This window comes from Grampus griseus, assembly GCF_964374135.1.
Source record: "Grampus griseus genome assembly, chromosome: 10".
NCBI lineage: Eukaryota > Metazoa > Chordata > Mammalia > Artiodactyla > Delphinidae > Grampus > Grampus griseus.
The window spans coordinates 61,411,625-61,431,539 of record NC_139004.1 but is presented as its reverse complement, the minus strand read 5'-3'; the positions used below and the strand labels follow the sequence as shown (position 1 = coordinate 61,431,539).

General features: G+C 43.8%; 1 protein-coding gene across 2 annotated transcripts in view; it reads right to left on the bottom strand.

Moving 5' to 3' along the window:
• Positions 1-14,711, bottom strand: part of SCN11A (sodium voltage-gated channel alpha subunit 11) — a gene marked incomplete at its 5' end in the record, with an annotated part of 70,393 nt that extends 55,682 nt beyond the window's left edge. For both annotated transcript variants that reach the window (XM_082664265.1, XM_082664266.1), the window contains 7 exons: positions 222-285; positions 1,056-1,223; positions 4,951-5,054; positions 6,490-6,618; positions 9,720-9,825; positions 10,844-10,958; positions 14,445-14,711. In XM_082664265.1, the coding sequence (XP_082520391.1) occupies positions 222-285; positions 1,056-1,223; positions 4,951-5,054; positions 6,490-6,618; positions 9,720-9,825; positions 10,844-10,958; positions 14,445-14,711 (953 nt within the window). The remainder of the gene's footprint in view (positions 1-221; positions 286-1,055; positions 1,224-4,950; positions 5,055-6,489; positions 6,619-9,719; positions 9,826-10,843; positions 10,959-14,444) is intronic.
• Between the last annotated feature and the right edge of the window lie 5,204 nt (positions 14,712-19,915).

The following is a 19,915-nucleotide window of genomic DNA, read 5'->3' as shown; positions in this document are numbered from 1 at the left end:
AACGAGCTGGAGAGCCGCAACTAAGGAGCCCGCCTGCTGCAACTAAGACCCAGCACAACCAAATAAATAAATATGTTAAAAAAACCAAATAAAATAAACTTTCTTAGACACATGAAATAGTAGTGTTTGAGAACTACCACCACTGCTTCTACAAGTCATTAGATAAAGACTGTCTGCCACATCACTTCAAAAAGATAGAATGAAGAGTATAAACATCTTACCCGCTCTCCATCCATGTGCCACATATTCTGAATTCAGTGGAATCTTTCTTTTCAAAGCAATAGTCTGAGAAGGAAATAATTATAAATTCAGATTTGAAAAAACAACATTGAAAGGAAAAAGAATAGCAAATATGCCAGATTATGCTTGAAACAGATGGTTCAGAATCCTCCAAAATGATCAAAGTGATCAAAGTGATCTCAATGAAATGATCTAGAGAGGAACTAGAGCCTAAGCCCTCAGGAAGATGCAAGAGAAAAAGAGGGAAAAGGAGAAGGAAGGAGAAATAAGAGGAGGAAGCAGTACCTCTCAGTACATAGAACTGAACCAGAGACCACCCCTAGGAGAAGCTGGACACAGGGTCAGCCCATGAGAAGCTCATAAACCAGGACAGTCATGGAGAAAGTATGGCCACATAAAATTCAGGACACATGAAATTGATATAGGGTTGACCTCAGAGTGGAGAGGGTGCAACATAAAAGGACCAATATCATTGAAGAAAATACTTGGGTGGGGGCAGGCATTGTGGGAAGTTGCTGGTCCCCTTTGGCCAAAGCCAGGCACTCTGAAGACTTCTGCAAAACATGACAAGGAAGTGGGCAGAGATGGAAGGTGACACCACTCCTATGGATGTGGCTTCAGGATTTTACTTCTTCATGGATACCCAAAGAATGAGGCAGTTCTCTAAGAAATGCATCTGCCCACTTGAGAACCCTAGAAGGACAAGTCATCCCTTGATCCTAAGACACTCTGTAATGCAGATCAGTAGACATATGAGTGGGGATAAATAAAAGTTAACCATGCACAAACCAAGGAGTGAAAGGTGGGGTGTTTACCTTTATAGTCAGAGTCACAGTCTTTCCTCACACATTTCTGGTTCAGATTTCCCATGAAGAGCTGCTGACCTACCAGGGTGAAGATGCTGAGGCAAAAGAGAGTCAGGATCATCACATCGATAAGCCTCTTCACAGAGCGCAGCAAGGCCCCAACAATGACCTTCAGACCTGAGGAAGAGTACAGATGTGGGGAGAAGCCCCCCACTCACACACACACACACCAGACACAGGCAAGGAACAGAGAGGGAGCAACAAGGCCTCAAAAGTTGTCTGATTGCATGCTGGTATCAGAAACTGGCCTGACCTAGGATTCTGAGGCCATAACGCTGTGCCTTAGAAGCTATGGGTCATCAGAGTGGTCCACTGGTCTAGGACTTGGCCTCTTTATCCTGCTCTACAGATGCCACAGGGCTGCTCTGAAGGGCAAGTGAGAAGACTTTGAGCAGAAACATGCCACAGAGACACAAGACATAACTTGATGACAGTTGTGCAGGCACCTCCACGGCTGGGGGTCACAGGCAGCATTAAGGCCAAAGTGAGGCCTCCTGAGAGAAGGAGCAGAGCTGTATTTAACATTTGGTAGCTACTACCTACTATAAGGTACACGAGGTGCCATGAGATATAGCTAAATTGGGGGATCAGGGAGCTGGAAGAAGGAGCTTTGTCTGGACCCAAATAATAAGGATGTCTTAGGAAAAGAAACTCAGATTACTACTTATTATAAGGGTTTTTAAAAATTCATTCAAGAAATATATTTACCAAGCACATACTATGTCCATGGTACACTGTCAGGCTGCCAAAGTTACAAAATAAAAAGGACATAGTCTTGCAGTCTGTTGGTAAATGTTTAAAATCAGCTCTTGCGGGGAGGGGAGACAGAGAAAGTCTTCATTTGCAGCATTTACAGATGTCCTTGTTTGCTGAATTCCGGAGCGTAGACCCCTCTTCTCCCTCCATACACCCTTCTCCCCCAGCTGTTTTCAAGCTACCAACATGACGTCCCTGGATGCAGAGTTGGAAAAAGATGTGCACAGTCTGCTGGGGAGTTGGAACAAGTCAGTCCCAGCACAACACTGAGTCACAGGCTCTGCTCTCAACACAGCTGGAGAGAGAAACCAGCAGATGGCATCGGTAATGTGTGGGATAACACTAAGTGACAAAGTTTCGGTTGATCAGCATAAACCATGAATGGCAGACTTGAGAACACAAAGTAGCATCTGATGGGAGGCCAAGCCCACAGCAGATGACCTTCCACCAAGGGTGATGCCACATGAGGAGGAGACTTCAGGCCAAGCTGGGACATCCACTGGATTCACCAGTGCACTTATGTTCACGCCAAGATCACGTTTCCCCTGCATGGTCAGGGGCACCAAACACGAAAATAGTGTAACCTCATCTACGCCTGATTTTTCATCTGTAACAAGAGGCTCGAGTCTTCTCCAAAGCAAGATGATTTGGATGAAAGATAGCTGTGATTCCTGAATTATTTTTACATAGTCCCATAAAAGATTGTATCTCATACTCTTCCTTCCAAAAAGCATCCAGGGATCTCATGCGTTTCATGAGTCAAAATGGAGAGTATGTTCACCTGCTTACAGACGAGGAAGGGAACATGAAAGCTGCTAAGTGTCTCCCTGAATGTATATTTTACCCACGCGAAGTATGAGGGACTCAGCTCAGGCAGAAAGCCCCTAAATCTACCTGGGAAACCAAGGTCCACCTTGCAAAAGAGGAAGAGAAAGAGAGACATGTTCTACGTAAAGTGTCCTCTGACTGCCAGTTGCTTTATCACTATGCAGTTGTTCTTCTGGAGTTTCCAAAAATAACCACTGCCTCTGTATGAAAAAGATCCAAATTGCCTGGAGTTTTGATAGAAGAGACTAGAAGAAGAAGGGAAGAAGAAGGGGAGAAGGAAGGAGTCCAGAGGGAGAATATTTTTTAATAAAGTTTTTTTTTGTAAAGGAAAGAGAGGAAAGGGGAAGGAGAAGACTGTGCCATAATAACCTCATTTCTGATAAACTGGAATTCATATTTACAACCCCGTCCTTGGCTTCATCCTGATCCACTGAGCTCCTTCCTTGCCTGGCTTCCAAGAGACCACTTTTGCTCTCTTTCCTCCTTTACTGGTGGCTCTTGCTCATCTCCTTTGCTGGTTTCTCCTCTCTCCCCTCCCCTTTAAGGTCTACAGTGCCTGGGACTCAGTCCTTGGTCCTCTTCTACTTTCCATCTATGCTCATTTTCTTGGTAATCTCATCAGATTCCATGGCTCTAAATATCATCTACAGGCTCATAATCTCCAAAATGTTATCTGCAGCCCTGGAACTCCAGCCTCACATATCTCATTGCCTACTTGGTACTTTGACTTGGATGTCTCACAGCCATCTCAAACAGAACACATGCAAAGCTGATTCCTAATCTGACCCCCAAGGCCTGCTTCTCTCACAGCCTTCCTTTTCTCATTCAGTGATGATTCCATCTTTCCAGTCCCTCAGACAAAAAACCTTGACTCATCCTTTACTCTTCTTTTGCTCATATCATGTATACAATCAACCTGTCAGGAAGTTCTCTTGTTTCCACCTTCAAATTTACACAGAATCTGACCAGCATTCACCAACTCCTCTTCCACTGCCTGATCTGAGAGCACCACCACCTCTTGCTTGGATTATGGCAGTGGCCCCCTGTGTCAGTTTGGGCCCTCTGAGAAGCAGACACTTTGAGACCAGACTGCAAGAGATTTCCTGGGGAAATGCTTGTGAGGAATAATCTGGAGGGAGTGAGTGGAGGGACAAAGAGAGCCTCAGACTGTGACACAGGGCTGACACCTGGGAAAGGAGATCAGGAAGGAAGCAGGATAGACAGGAAGTGCCTCAGACTGCAGTGCTGCTGTGAGACAGTCTCACCCTGGTTGCTGAGGAGCCGCTGAGCCAAAGTCCCACATAGAGGAGTCCCATACCTTTCAGGGGTGGGCCTGCACTAGCGGCCCCCACATGCAGGGAAAGCGTGATCTTGGCATGAACATGAATGCAGTGGTGAATCCAGAGAGGGGGCAGCTGGGACCATTAGTCAACTGCACTCCCTGCAGCAGGAGATCTGAGCAGCACATTTCCATGGTGACCAACATGCCTCCTATCTGGTCTTCCTGCTTCTACCTTTGCTCCCGCACATTCTGTTCCCCACACAACAGCCAGAGTAATCCTTTTAAAGCCTGGGTCAGGTCATGACTCCTCTGCTCAAAGCCCCTGCATGGCTCCCATTTCTCTCAGAGCAAAGCCCAAGTCTTCCCGGTACTTAGGTGCCTCCCCTTCACCTCTGTGGTCCCTTCTCCACCACCTGGCCCCTCATTCTGTCTGCTCCAGCCCCACCCACATGTTTTATAGTCCTCGGTCTGTAGACTGGCTGCTTCCTATGCTCAGAACACTCCTTCCCATATATCTGCTTGTGAAACTCCCTCACCACCTTCAAATCTGCTCACATCTCACCTTCTCAATGACACCTATCCTAACCACCCCACTAAAATTGCAACCTGCTTCCATGAACCCCCGTGACTTCCAAGAGCCACCACATCGCCTACTTTTCCATTTTATTTTTCCATGGCATATGTCACTTTCCAGCATGCTATATAATTTACTTATTTATTATAGTTACTGCTTAAGTCTGTCTCCCAACCCCCCACCTAGAATGTAAACTCCATGAGGGCAGGGACCTTTGTCTGTTTGCTCATTGATATATCCCAAGCAGCTAGCACAGTGGATATTAGGTGCTCAATACATATTTGTTGAATGATCAAATAAATGAATAAAGCAGAGTTTGTTAGTTTGTGGTTTACATGACATATTGAGAAATTTTAACTATTCTCTTCCGCTAAGAGCCAGTGTTGAAAGTTAGAGTGACTTACCTGAAATTACTGAAATTGCTTTCAAAGCTCTGAACACTCGGAAGGTACGCAGGGATGACAGACTGATGCTGCTGTCCTTGATATATGGTGAATATGACACAAACCTACAAGACAAAGCACAAGGAAAGTCCAGGCTTGTTCAGGCATGCGTCTGCCCGGCACATCTCCACAAAGGTCACAAGTAAGCACAGCCTGAGGTGTGTGTCCACCAGAATGAAATCTGCAACCTCCCCTTCCAATCCCACCTTCGTGTCAGGACCTGGCAATACCACTAGTGCTCTATTGCTATGGACCCTATGGACCACAGATGGCACAGGAGGCTGCTCTCAGCTAACCTTTACACTTGGACATAGATGAGGATTCCTTGAAATAGTCACTGCAGTTGTGGCTACATCCATGGATAACAGAAATCAACTTAAACATTTATTGACTTGCTATCAAGTTCCAGGCCCCAGTACACTTCCATAAGGTCTCACCAGGTGGCCAAGCCCAGAAGGAACCTAGGCAGTCTGGCTCCAGAGCCCACATACTACACCATCTCTCAATAACCAGGAGCACTTGACCATTGACCTTCAAATGTAAAACTCTGAAATTAATAGTAACTACTTCAAAGGGCTTTCATGAATATTAAACAGAAAAATATATGCAAAGTGCTTAAGACAATGGCTGGCACAAATTAAATAAGGTTGGGTTTATTATTATTGTGCTGGCAATGGGCCATTGCCCCTCTTGCTTTTTATTTTGCTGACTCATGAATTTGGAATCTCATCATTCGGATGCCAAATTGATGCCCTCTCCTTCAGGAAGAACTTCAACTCTAACCTCATGCCATATACAATAACTAACTCAAAATGGACCACAAACTTAATTAAACGTAAGAGCCAAAACAATAACACTTCTAGGAGAAAACATGAGAGAAACTCTTTGTGACCGTTCAGTAGACAAAGATGTTCTAGACCCCTTAATTCCTCCTCCATGCTCTAACAGCTGGAATCATGCACAGCTCCTATGCTAGCACTCACTGTAGCAGGTTATAATGGTCATTAAATGCCTCACTTCCCCTCTGACCTGCAAGCTCCAACAGGGTGAGAACCATGCATGATATATTTTTTTTCATTATCACAAGCCCTATATCTGGCACAGAGCCTGGCCCCATAACAGGTCAGTGTTTGGTAAATAAATGGCTGAAAAAGTAAGATCATGAGTGTTGGCCTAGAAATGGATTTGTGAGGAATTCCCTGGCAGTCCAGTGGTTAGCACTTGGTGCTTTCATGGCCATGAGCCTGGGTTCAATATCTGGTTGGGGAACTAAGATCCCACAAGCCTCACGGTGCGGCCAGAAATGGATTTGTGTGTGTGAAGGCCTCTGGTCAGTTGGCTACATGGTGCAGTTCAGTGTCAACCAACACTGCACTCACAGTTCTAGGCTTTACTTGGCTGCACTCAGCCAGTCATGTGTATCTACACAGGGCCCTGCTGGAAGCCAAGGGGCTTCTTTCCCACCTCTAGTCTCTTTGGTAAAAATCTTAACATTCTTACGCTGTTGCAATGACAATGGAGTCCAGCCAGTTCCACGGATCTCGAAGGAAAGAAAACTCATCCAGAATAAAACCTCTTGCCAATATTTTAACTAATGCTTCAAATATATAAATCCCAGTGAAGACATACCTACAAAGCAAATCATTCAGAACAAGAAGAAATATGATAAGCTATGTGAAAAAGAGAGAGCCCATTTGTCTGATATGACCTTCATGAGGTCAGATTCCATTTTAATGTGACATTTAACATTCTTGTCTTAGCAAATCAGAGTTCAGAAAGGTAAGGTCCTCAAGCAAGTTCTGGTATTTGGGATTTCTGAGAAAGAGGCCCATGGATAAAGTTGTAAAGCTGCTTTTAAACACCTAGCTTCACAGCCATATTCTTGAGAGAAGCTTCAGCCAACATGGACAGTCTTTTCAACAAATGGTGTTGGGAAAGCACAATATCCACATGCAAAAGAATGAAGCTGGACCGTTACCTTATACCATGTACAAAAATTAATTCAAAATGGATTAGAGTTAAATGTAAGACCTGAAACTAGGGACTTCCCTGGTGGTGCAGTGGTTAAGAATCAGCCTGCCAATGCAGGGGACACCAGTTCGAGCCCTGGTCTGGGAAGATCCCACATGCCGCAGAGCAGCTAAGCCCGTGCGCCACAACTATTGAGCCTGCGCTCTACAGCCAGCGAGCCACAACTACTGACCCCACATGCCACAACTACTGAAGCCCACGCGCCTAGAGCTCCTGCTCAACAACAAGAGAAGCCACTGCAATGAGAAGCCTGTGCATCGCAACGAAGAGTAGCCCCTGTTTGCCGTGGCTAGAGAAAGCCCACGCACAGCAACGAAGACCCAACAGATAAATAAATAAACAAATAAATAAATAAAAATGTTGTGAATATTTAAAAAAGACCTGAAACTATAAGACTCCTAGAAGAAAATATCTGCAAATCATATATCTGATGAGGTTAATATTTGGAATATATGAAGAACTCCTATAAACTCAGCAACAAAAAATTAAATAATCCACTTAAAAATGGCCAAATGACTTGAATAGACATTTTTCCAAAGATTACATACAAATTGCCAACAAGCATATGAAAAGATGTTCAATATCACTAATCATCAGGGAAATGCAAATCAAAACCACAATGAGATATCACCTCGTACTCATTAGGCTGGCTACTTTTTTTAAAAAAGCAGAAAATAACAAGTGTTGGTGAGGATGTGGCGAGATTAAAACCCTTGTGCACTAGTGGTGGGATTGTAAAATGGTGCAACCACCATGGAAAATAATATGGAGATTCTTCAAAAGATTAAAAATCTAATTACCATATGATCCAGCAATCCCACTTCTGGGTACATATACAAAAGAACTGAAAGCAGAGTCTTGAAGAGATATTTGCACACCCATGTTCACAGCAGCACTATTCACAATAGCCAAGAGGTAGAAGCAACCCAAATGTCCATTGACAGATGAATAGATTAATAAAATGTGGTATATATATATGCAATGGAATATTATTGAGCCTAGGAAAGGAAAGAAATCCTGTCACATGTGACAACATGGATGAATCTTGAGGTCATATACTAAGGGAAATAAACTAGTTTAAAAAGACAAATATGGTATGATTCCACTTACAGGAAGCACCTAGAGTAATCAAATACACAGAGACATAAAGTATAATGGTGGTTTACAGGGGACTGGAGGGGACGGCAGAATGGGGAGTTACTGTTTTATGAGTACAGAGTTTCAGTTTTGCAAGATTAAAAGAGTTGTGGAGATGGAGAGTGGTAATGGTTGAACATCTGTGCGAATCTACTTAATACCACTGATCTGTACACCTAAAAGTGATTAAGATGGCAAATGTGATGTAATGTGTATTTTATCACAATTTTTAAAAAAACTATTTCCATTTTATTCCTTTAGTCCTTCATCATGTTCTGCCTTCTAATTTATTTCCCTTCTTCCCCTTCCACCTCCTCCAAAAGACAATACTCTAGCTCTCTTGTTATAATCCCAATAAAAATATGCTTGATTGGCACGCGCGCATGCGCGCGCGCGCGCGCACACACACACGCACACACACACACACACACACACACACGCTGGTCCCACATCTGGGACAGAAACAATGATTTTGAACACTCTGCTGGTTCAGAGTAAAAGAAGTGGACCTTTTCTGGTAGAATGTCCAACCATTGTTAGCCCTCAAAGCTAAAGAACTAAGGTCTTGGGAACTCGAAGAATCCCAAAGCAGCTAAGTCCAAGAGCAGAAATGGTCATGAGGCTGCCTTGGGCAAGAGCTACTTCTGCTTCCGCTTTTTTCTAAACTGCTCACCTTTTAGGTGACAAATAAACACAGAAGGTTAATTAATGTCTGCCCGTAAATGCCATCTTTTAAACTCAGGTATAATTTATAAAATTATAGGTATTTTGAAAAAAGGCTATAATTGCAGATGTGTGGGATTCTGCAAGTCTTCATCTAGATCTCAAGCAAATGAGACAGCCACCTCTGACTGCTATTCTGCCTAGCCATTTAGGCTTCCACCTCCCACCCTGCCATTTTCTCTTTTCCAGCAGAAGCCTGCCAGTGGTGGGACATGTAGACCAAAATGACATCTGCTATGGAGTACAGCCATGCCCACCAGCAGGAAGCAGGGCTTGAGATCTCCATGATAGGGAGACCTCAACCCACCAGGCAAATCAGGCCCTCTGGGGTGTGTCACTGTCAGTTCAACCATAGTTAGGGTGTCCAGTCAGGGCCATGGTTGTCTAGCTAGTAAACCCATTTCTAAGACTCTATTCTAAGAAAATAATGATTTTTTAAAGTAGCTTTATACCAAAAGATGCTTGTTGCAATGCTATTTATAGTAGTAAAATACAAGAGTAGTTAAGTAAATTATGGTACAGTCACCTGATGAAATATTGTATTGGCATCAAAATGGGCTCCTATTAAGCCTACATAAGGACAAAGAAGACCACGTAAAACTAGACATAAAATCTGTATGTGTGCTGTTTATTACAAATGTAAGTTTAAAAGGCCTTTAAAGACAATTGTAAGTGTACATATACAAAAATGAAACTGACTCTGCCAGCATTTGTGCTGGGGATCTGGGATTATGGGTGACTTTTTCTTCTCTCCATAGCTAAAATCTGAGGTAATCATAATTCTTTTAGGTTTATTTGCTTAAAAACATAGGACAAATGCATGCAGGACAAACACTTACTCAGCACTCTCAGTATCTATGTTAATGCTGTCCTTCCCACGAGTCATGGCCATGAACACGCAGTTGATGATGACGGTGCAGATGATGAACATGCTGAACAATGTGACTAGGGCCGTTAAGGCAGCTACACTGCAGGATGGCATGTGTCATTAGTTATTGTAGTTGAGGCTGTGGGGGTCCCTGCAGGGCCCCTTTTCTGCAGGAGCATCTGTCCTCTAACTGTGAGCGTTGGCTGAGAACAACCCACAGCTGTCCCCTCCCTTGAAGAACTGTCCTCAGCCTGAATGGCAGCCTCCTCACCGTGGAGGGCTACACTCCCTTTCCACATGTCTGACCGACAGATTTACAGAAACCGGGCCTCTGGCTTTCAGACGGGGCAGCTCTGTGATAGATTCATGCTCTGGAGATCCCCGTGGCTCCAGCTGATGTCTGATGTGGGCTCAACTGAGACCCTGTCCTTGCTTGGCTCCTCCTTTTGCTCCATGCTGTTTCCGTTTTTCCTTTTCCAGAGAGCACTCCCCCACTAAATCACTTAAATAAGAATCCCATCTCAGGCTCTGCTTCTAGGGAACCCAACTTAAATAGATATTCCTTCCCGTTTTCCTGAGTACTTCCGTCTACCAACCCACGTCTTTTTCACACACCCCTTCCCCCCATCTAAAACTGCCTGGTGTCTCCTCACCCCCTGAAAATCTGGACTTTTAACACTAGAAAGTGTTTCTAAAAAAGCTTTAAACACTGTAGTTCTAGCACGACTCATTTATCAGCTAAACACAGTGCACAGTTTGCCAGTTTACCCTTTATTTGGGTCTCAACTTAGATGTTCCTTTCTTCAGGAGGCCATTCTTGATACCTCCAAAGCACAACAGAGCCTCTCCACACTCCCACTTCCAGACTGCCCATCTCACTAAGAAATTGCTTGCCTTTTGACCTGTCTCCTCTGAGGCCACAGGATCCCAGACAGGTGCCAGTCCCAACACAGCCCTGCCATACAGCAGGGCCACTCACCCAGTATTTCTTAAAAGAATAAGCTATTTCCACTCAACAAACATGTGAACCCCTAGGGCTTCTGCACACTTCACATGACCTGGACTTGGTAAAAGAAGCAACAAAAGGATATGAATGGACTGAAATTCTAATGGCTAAACTTCTGATTGAATTGAAAGGCCCCAAAATGAACAAGGCACGTTTGGCACTGAAGCGGTAGATTGTTCTCTTTTTGTTCAACACCATAAATGTCTGCAAAAAAAACCAAACACAACAGGAATTACATGCAGTGACCAAACAATATTTATCATGAGCTCATTCAGAGAAAATTCGGTGGAACCACAGGTTGAGTCATGGCTTATCTTATTATGATGACTGTAGCTTCTGACTGGAGACCTGTCTTCTGAAGCCAGAGGTACTTTCTGACCAGCCTACACTGTCACTCTGGAAGCCAAGAGATCTCCCCATGTGGCTTGGGTCTCACTCAGAGTCCCAAGACTCTGATCTATTGAAAGTCATCCCTCACTCCCAAAATAACTGTTGAGCTGTGGACTGTTCACCCAGTGAAATACTCTGGAAGCCCCAGAAATGAAGCGCATGGGCCCTGCAAGTAAAGAAAAAAGAGGTGAAGAGTAATAACTGGGTCAAACAAAACCCTCTGATTTGTACTCCATGGTATATATTTATGGAGATAAGAACTAGAAGAAAACTTGAAGAAACAGAAATAGAATTGAACATTCACACTCGGCAGATTATTTTAAATTATTTTGATTACTAATGAAAACTTTGTTGGCACAACATTGTAAATCCATTATACTTCAATAAAAGATAAAATTAAATAAAAACTTTATAATGAATCTTAGAATAGTCAGGTACCTAGAGAGTTTATATTGTTATGCCTGAGCTGTGCTACATGAAAGAGTCTGCCATTCACTTCTAACCTTGAGGATTTTCAATAAAAAATCATCACAGTTCCCAGACTTGCTCTCCCATTCCCCCCACCTCCTTGGACATAGGCAAATCTGCCTGAGGTTCTCGACTGGCAGGGGAGGGCCTACAGAAGGCAATGGAAATATGTGTGGTTGTTTTTGGTTATCTGTCACAATCACTGGAGGCTCTACTGGCCTGTAGTGGGTACGTCCTGGGATGCCAAATCCAGGACAGACACACCAAATGGTGCACTGTTCACCCAAAGTGTCCAGTTGGGCCCCACTGAAAAACACCAAACCTGCACCTGTTTCCTCCTTGCATGTCTTCCTGGCCTCTGGGCCTGAACCCGCACCTGGACAACAACCAATGACTCACAAGCTTCTAACATCAACCCTCAGACCTCTCCCTTTCCATTTAACTGTTATCTGGCTGTCCCCTTATATGTCCTGATGGCTGTTACAAAAGTCTTCATAGAACTAGGGTCATTCCTGTCTTCTGTGTCATTGCTCTTTTCATATTTGCAGAAAAGTACTACTTGACATGTAATCCAGCATATTCTCAGACAGGAAAGACAGGTCTTGTCACCCAGGCCCAGAAACAGTGGGGTAGCTGCCGCCTTGGTTGAGATACCAGAACTTCAGCCACTGCCAAACATCAGCTTCCTTCACTGAGTTGCTGGAACTTACTTGTCTGCTGGCCATCTGGCTGCAGGGAAAATGTGGACTAGGATATTTTCTGTTTCCTCCATAACAAAATGAAATCTTTAAAAGCTATGAGCCCAGGAGTCTAAGACTCACTTTGGGGATTCTGTGCCCTTCCTTTGGACAGAAAGACGATTTTAGGGCAGAGAGCAAACCTCTTCCTAAGGTGGGTCACCCAGATTAATAGGTGGCATGATATGGCTCTACTTCTATGCCCTTTGATTTTTTTTGAATTTAATTTAATTTATTTTTTTATACAGCAGGTTCTTATTAGTTATCCATTTTATGTCCTTTGATTTTGATATTTTATTAATGCCTCCTCTGACTGCTTTAAATATTTCAACTAATGGTGTATTTAACTACACTTGCCAGGGTTTTAATGATTTAAACCTGTCTGCTTGCTGACACATCTCCACGCTTTTCCTTGTAGCTCTTCAAAAATGGAAGATTTGAAAAGAGAGGAAGTGACCTGCGACTACAGAAAGAGCCCTTGGGTTTGAGTCCCAGCTCCACCACTAACTAGCTGTTTGACCTGGTATAAGCCACTTCCCCATCAAGGCTTTGTCTCCTCATCTGTAAGGTGAAGTGCAAATGACACCACACATAGCTCACATGACTGCTGAGAGCACTGACGTGTTAGGTCATGGGTGTGCAGAGCTCTGAACAAGTATCATGTCTCCTGATTTAAAGGGAGGACCCAGGCTGAGAAGAGATGGTCCTAGAATATCCACCCCAGCTGTATCAGAGCCTGTCCTCCCAGGACTGTCCGCAAAACACCAAGCTGCTGCCTACCTCCTGGATCTCCTACCTAGCCTAGAGGCAGAAGGAGGCCTCCAGGAGTTATCTCACCTCCAACTACTCTGCCTCCTAGAAGCCCCTGGAATTCTGGGGCATTAGGAGAAGGAGAAATATTGGAGTGTTTTTGTTCCTTCGTCTCTTTTCCCCTTTTTTGTCCTTCCCACTCATACCCAGCTTTCTTCCATCACACAATCCCCATTCGGCCTGGTAACCCCAAGTCTGTCCAATTCAAGGACATACAAACCAGGCAATCTTTCTTTGGAGAAGTCAGTTTCTCATGGGTGCCAGAAAAGGATGCTCTCAGCATCCCATATTTTCCAGGACTTGCCCCAAACTCCCCAGCTTCCTTCCTTCCTGTCTTCAGTCTGGCAAAGTCGGTTTTCCATTCTCTGCTGGATCACACAGTGAGATGATAATGGCAAGGTCTTCTGAGTCTTTCCTGAAAGGGGATGGTCTGTAGAGGACTTTCCTCACTGCCCCAGGCTTTCAAACAGCCATGAGAAGAGACTGAGCTCACGTTTCCTCATCCAGGAACCCCTTTGAGGAACTTTTACTAGAATTTCCCTACATCTAGGTAGATAAAACAGCAAGTTTATCACATATTGGCATGGAGTTTACATGTAATCTGTATGTGCCTACTTGATTACAATATTCTTAAACTTTACTTATTGAGCTCCTCTTATGTGCCAAGTGTTGGTCTAGGGCTCTGACCTTCATAAATCTCATTTAATAGCCTAAAAAGCCTATTGCCTAAGAGTTTTTCAAGGTAAACTCTAGTTGCTGAAATGGACATTCATGGACAGTGATATTAATTCTTCATATCAGTATAATGCCTTACAGTTTATAAAGTTTTACAGTTTTTAAAGGCTCCATAGCATGCCTATGTTGTAATGTAGGGAGAGCAGGCATTATTCCCATTCTACTGATTAGAAAAGTGAGAATGAGTGAAGTCATTTACCCAAAGTTATAAATCCAATTACGTGAAATGGTCTACACCCAACTTTTCTGACTGCTAGTCCAGTCCTCTTTCCTGACACCATCTTATGTTTTCTCTGTTCTCCTTTTACCCTTCTGCTGCTCCTCGTCCTCATTCATCTTCTTTTCCAAGACATGCATTATTACAGAGAGAAACTTAGTACTGAAAGCCATTCTCAGGACTGTGAAAGCAATGACAGCGAGTGACAGCAAAGGAGAAGTGGGGTCTGGCCTCTTTATACCCTGAGATCAATATTTGGAGATCCATGCAATGCCAATTACAGCTGGTGGTTAGAACATGGTTAGAACACCCCAGCCTCCCCACAGAGGGTACCTTATGATTTCTGTAGAATGGGTCCAAGTCTTCCAGGGGCTTCCCTATCAGCTCATGGGGAATGTCACCATAGAGCATGGGCAACTTTCTGGACACCTTTAGGTCAAGCTGAGGTCGAGGCTGGGGTTCTGCTGCTGTCTGGTCTTTGGACTTTTTTTTCTCCTTCTGGATGGCGATCCGCTTCTTGATTGCAGCCAAAGAGTCAGGAGTGAAGGGGCGGAAATTCCTCGCATCTGGGAAGATCACCGGGCAGCACCTGTCATCCATCTTCACCCTCAGGGCAGAGACAAGCAGCAGATCCTCAGAGAGCTCTGGGAGGTAGAAAATTACACTGTCTGCCCTGAGATTCCACTCTCCAAGGACCATATCATGGGGTCTACAAGAGTTGAGACTGAGGTGAGGGGGCCTGGGAACTCATTAGCTGTGGAGAAGGTCAGAAGATGTGACCACTATTGTGGATATAAAAAGAATTTTGGGCATAGGCGAGACCAAAGCAGGACATCATTCCTGGAGGACCTGGAAATAGGTGGGAAGCTGAGTTCAGGGTCAATGAGCAGAAGAAGCTCAGCCTCTAAAAATGAGACCCAAGCATCAAGGAAGACAGTAAGACTGAACCAGCTGAACTGCTGAAATGGGACCTGCAGATGGTAGACAAGTGGCTGCAGTGTGAACAGGAGAGGAAGGAATAGGGAATCAAGTGGGCCATAGTTGGGGGTTGTAAAATCAAAACTATGAGTGCATGAGTCTTCACCTTTGGTCGGCAAATTTCTCGAAATGTGACAGGATGGAAACAAAAGAGACATAAACACAGGCATGAACATTTACACTAACATCTATGATCCTTTGCCAGCTCCCTAACTTCTGAGACCCAGACCTGGCAGAAGTGAGACCCCAAGAAAGCAAAAAGCATTTGCCAAAGCTAATAGGTCACTCTACCATGGGAAAATAGCTCTCCCAGCCCCTATCCCTGACAGCCCTTTCTACAAGGACTTTCTCTACAGACTCAGGCTTAAAACTAGACTCTGAGAAAAAGCAGTAGTGTTTAAGTTGAATGCATTTACTCCCCATGCCAGGCATCTTCTTCCTTTCTAATTTACTGAATGCCAATCTAGGATTGACTCCCACACCACTCCAAGGAATTAAATGGGGAACCCAACACAGGATTGGTTTATTCATTCGACAACCATGTGCTCAGAGCCTGTTCCAGGCACAGTGCTAGGCACTAATGGTGAAAAAACCTCAGTCTCTCCTCCAGACCCTACAGTTACACTGCCTGCTGTAGTGGAGAAGACAGATAAAAGACATGAAATTACAGTAGAGTAAGACAAATGCTACTACAGGAAATAAATAGAGGGTGCTATGTCTGTTCATAGGATAAGCATCTGAGCAGTTTTGCAGAATCAGGGATGGCTTACCGAAGCTTTAATGTCTCAGCTGAGACCTGAAGGAGATGTAAGTCTCAGAGAAGAAAAAAACGGACATTAGAGTGTTGCAGGGGGGAGGAAAGAGCATGTACGAGGACACTTGGTTGAAAGAGAACGTGGTGTCCATCAACAGGTTTTGTTTGCCCAGAATGGAGATTGTGAGGAGTGGAATGGTCAGTCAGCATTGGAGAGCATGTGGGGGCCTGTAATCCTTAGTAAAGATCATGGACTTCACCCTGAGGGTAGTGGAGTGTTACTGAAGGGTGGGTTATTACTATTATTATTATTCCAGAGGAGCAACACTATCATTTTTTAAATATCCCTCTTACTGGTGAGAATGAATAGGCTTGGGATAGGGGAATGAAGGAGTTGGGAAGGCCAGAATAGGAGAAATGAGCCTGGAAACTGTTGCAACAGGTCATAACCACTGAGGATGACCTAATGGAGTGCATGGATTTGAGAGTCACTTAAAAAATAGCCTTGACAAGTGACTCATGGGAAGAGAGGGATTTAAGGGACAGGAAGGAGCCAAGGCTCCTGGCTTCGGCAAGTGAGTCAACAGTGCCACTCGCTCAGATAGAGAGCACTAGGGAAGGAAAAAGTTTTGGGGGAATAGATTCAGATTAAAACACATGGAGTTGAAGCCACTGATGGGACCTGCAAGTGGAGAGAACCGGGAAGCACTAGAATACAGAGAAATCACAGCTTACACGTGTTAGCCTCTGAAAAAAAGCACATAAGAAAAAAACAAAAACAAAAAACATAGTCAAAACTTCCCTTGCCAATCCCTTAGGGAGGTACCATATTGAAGAGGCATCCCAACTCACTGGTCAACAAATTCAATAGAACCTCTTTCTTCAGTGAAGAAAGTAGTTGGATTCTGTTTAAAGGCCACGATAAGGGCAACATATGTGTCTTTAAACACACTAAGGGTAATGCAGTACTCACAAGGTGTGAGCCATATGTCAACAGAAACCAAATATGGGACCATAGATTCAATGCATTCTGTCCTGCATTCATTCAGTGTCAAGATCTTTATGGATGTCAGGGTCAAGATCTTTATGGATGCTCCTGGATAATGGAATTGGCCGTACTATTTAAATTACTCTCTCTCCTCTCCTCTCCCCTCCGTTCCTCTTCCCTTCTATTTCTTCCCTCACCGCTCTCTCATAAACATATGTAATTGAATTTGTATAAATGAAGTGAGCATATAATAAGACTCTACTGAATTTGGCCCTAGAGCTCATAAAAGATATTTAAGACAGCATGAAGTCTTTTGCAGTAAACAGCATATGAATGCTAGTTGATCCTATAAAATGGATGAGCCAGGAAAGACCCTGGATGGCAAAAACTGGACCTTATGCTAAGTTGCAGCAAGAAATCCAGTGGAGGGCTGCTGCCATAATAATGAGACTATTAAAGAAGAAACTGGACATTCTGGCCCTGCTGTTCTGACCCTGGGGTATTTTGACTGGGTCCTTGAGGAAAAGAGACTTAATAAAAATAAATAACACAAAATAAAACTGACAACTCCTGAAACTGCACATGTCAAAATTTGTTATAGATGGGGACTTCCCTGGTGGTCCAGTGGTTAAGAATCTGCCTTCCAATGCAGGGGACACGGGTTTGATCCCTGGTCGGGGAACTAAGCCTCGGGGAACCTAAGCCTGTGCACTGCAACTACTGAGCCCGTGCGCTCTGGAGCCCGAGTGCCACAACTAGAGAGAAGCCCACGTGGCTGCAACGAAGAGCCCGCATGCTGCAAAGAAAGATCCCGCATGCTACAACTAAGACCTGACACAGCCAAAAAAATTAAAATTAAAAAAAAAAAACTGGTTTATTAACAGGTAAAAAAGAAAGGTAATTAGAAATTCCATGGAAACAAAATGTTCTTCAGAAAGTCACATTTTACATATGAAGCCAGCTAAATGATCTGAGCAGCCGACAGAATATAATAACAGGAAAAAAAGAGAGTCCACTTGACCCTGACACTTCGAATGTTCTCTTTCATGCAGCAGAAGGTCAGTGACATCAGAGTCCAGCCCCTTCTTTATGGGCCCCAATATAGTACTTGGTTTTAGAGACTAGTAGCTACAAAATCTTTATATCATAAAGGTTATATATTAGTTTTTGATTTTTAACAATCTGATACATAAAGCAAAATTAATTATAATTACAGAATAGACTTCAAATGTTATCAATGTTATAAAATTCTGCTGCAAGCTGGAGTTGGAGAGAAAAGGTGAGGGGAAGCTCAGAGGCACCAATTTCCTCATCTTAAACACGTGGAGAATTAAGACATTCTATGGAAGGTCAACGGATCAAGCAATACAAGTATAAGTCTATCCCTTAAAATTACACAGGTAATCAAGTGCAAAACCAAATTAGAAATATAAGGAAAAAAAACTGGAAGGAATCATGAGAAAGGCAGAAGGATTACTGTCAATAAGCTAAATCCCTCATCGCACATAGGGGCAATTCAATATTTTTTACTTAAACCTGATAAATCAAGAAACAGAAGAATAAGAGAATTATTTAGAGTTAAGTGAGACAACGACCAGAAGACTGAAAAACTGAAATGGTTAACAGTGCGACTGGATATATAGGTGATGGTGGAGACATTTTATTTTTCATGTTATATCCTTCCCAACATTTTTTCCTCCTGAGCTATTTGAATTATATGCATGTATGTTACTCCCATAGGATTGCGAAAGGATTGTAAAAATCCTTCAAGGGCTCAAAACATCCTCTAATTCAAAATAGAGAGTTAAAATAGAGAATCAAAACAGAGAGTCAATATCAGGTATGAAGACAGGCTCTAAATCTCCTTGAGTCAGAAAGGAAGCAAGCTTAATCTCAATTTGCAGTCCTAAACCAGGAGGCCAGCAACATGTGAATTATGACTTGACACAGGGCAATCATGGGAGACAGGGAGGCCTGTGAGAAGGCTCTGCCAGACCTCCATCAGGTGATGGGCTAGACTGGCAAGGGAGGTGGGGAGCCATCTGTCAGGGCCTCTGAGGACCAGCCTGTGTTCAGCAGGCTCACGGGCCCACTCCCACTAAATAGAAAGTAAACAAACACTCATCTAGGAACGAAAGCCAAAGCCTCACTTCCTTAAGCAGAGGCCCTAAATTCTTTGGGAATTCACTCTGTTAAGATTAGGTAGCTCTGAACCTTACTTCAAATCTATAGCTTTATAGAGGTATTTAGATCTGAATTCCAATCATTCATTCACTCATGTGCTGGGTGCTGGAAATGCAAAGTGATATAAAACACCATCCCAGCCTCAAGGGTCTTACAATGGTGTGGGGAATCAGGTAAGTTAAGGACAAAGGATGAAACCACGCAATGAGTGTGGCTACACTAGGGGAAGCACCGGGTGCTGTGGGAGCCCAGAGGAGGGCATTGTTACAAAGATGAAGTCATGGAGCTGAAAGGAAAGAGGGAAGAGTATGCATGTGTGAAAGCACTGAGGGTAGCAAAAGGCTTTTGTTTCTTATTTATGACTTTACCTATAATTACAAAAGCTACATAACCTTACTGTGCTGGCCATTTTCGGTTTGCCCTACAGGTCTCTCCCCATCCTTCTCCACCCTGCTCAGTGCCCATGAAGCTGATCCACATGGACCCCTCACTGGGGTCCCCTGAACTCTGGCTTCTGGTTGAGTTTGGCCAATGGGAGGCACCAGCAAGAGACCCAGAAAATAGGGGAGAATGAGGTTGGAGACTTCTTTCCCAACTCTCTCCCTGATGGCTGCACGCACCACAGCTCCTATCAGATGGCCCATCCACAAAGCTTCTCCTCCAGTTATACAGCACCTCCCCCTGCCCCTTCAGATGCAGGGTGTAATGGCTCCCCACTCTCAGCACACCTGAGAACGGCACTGTCACTTGCTTCTGTTACTGTAACTCTGCCTGAACTTTTGTAAAGTGTCCCTTCAATAAAACATCCTCAAAATGCCCAGTTTGAATGTGCCATCTGTTTCTTGCCAGGGCTTGGGCTGATAGAATCATCCATTAAATAAAATTTAGAAAACAAGACAA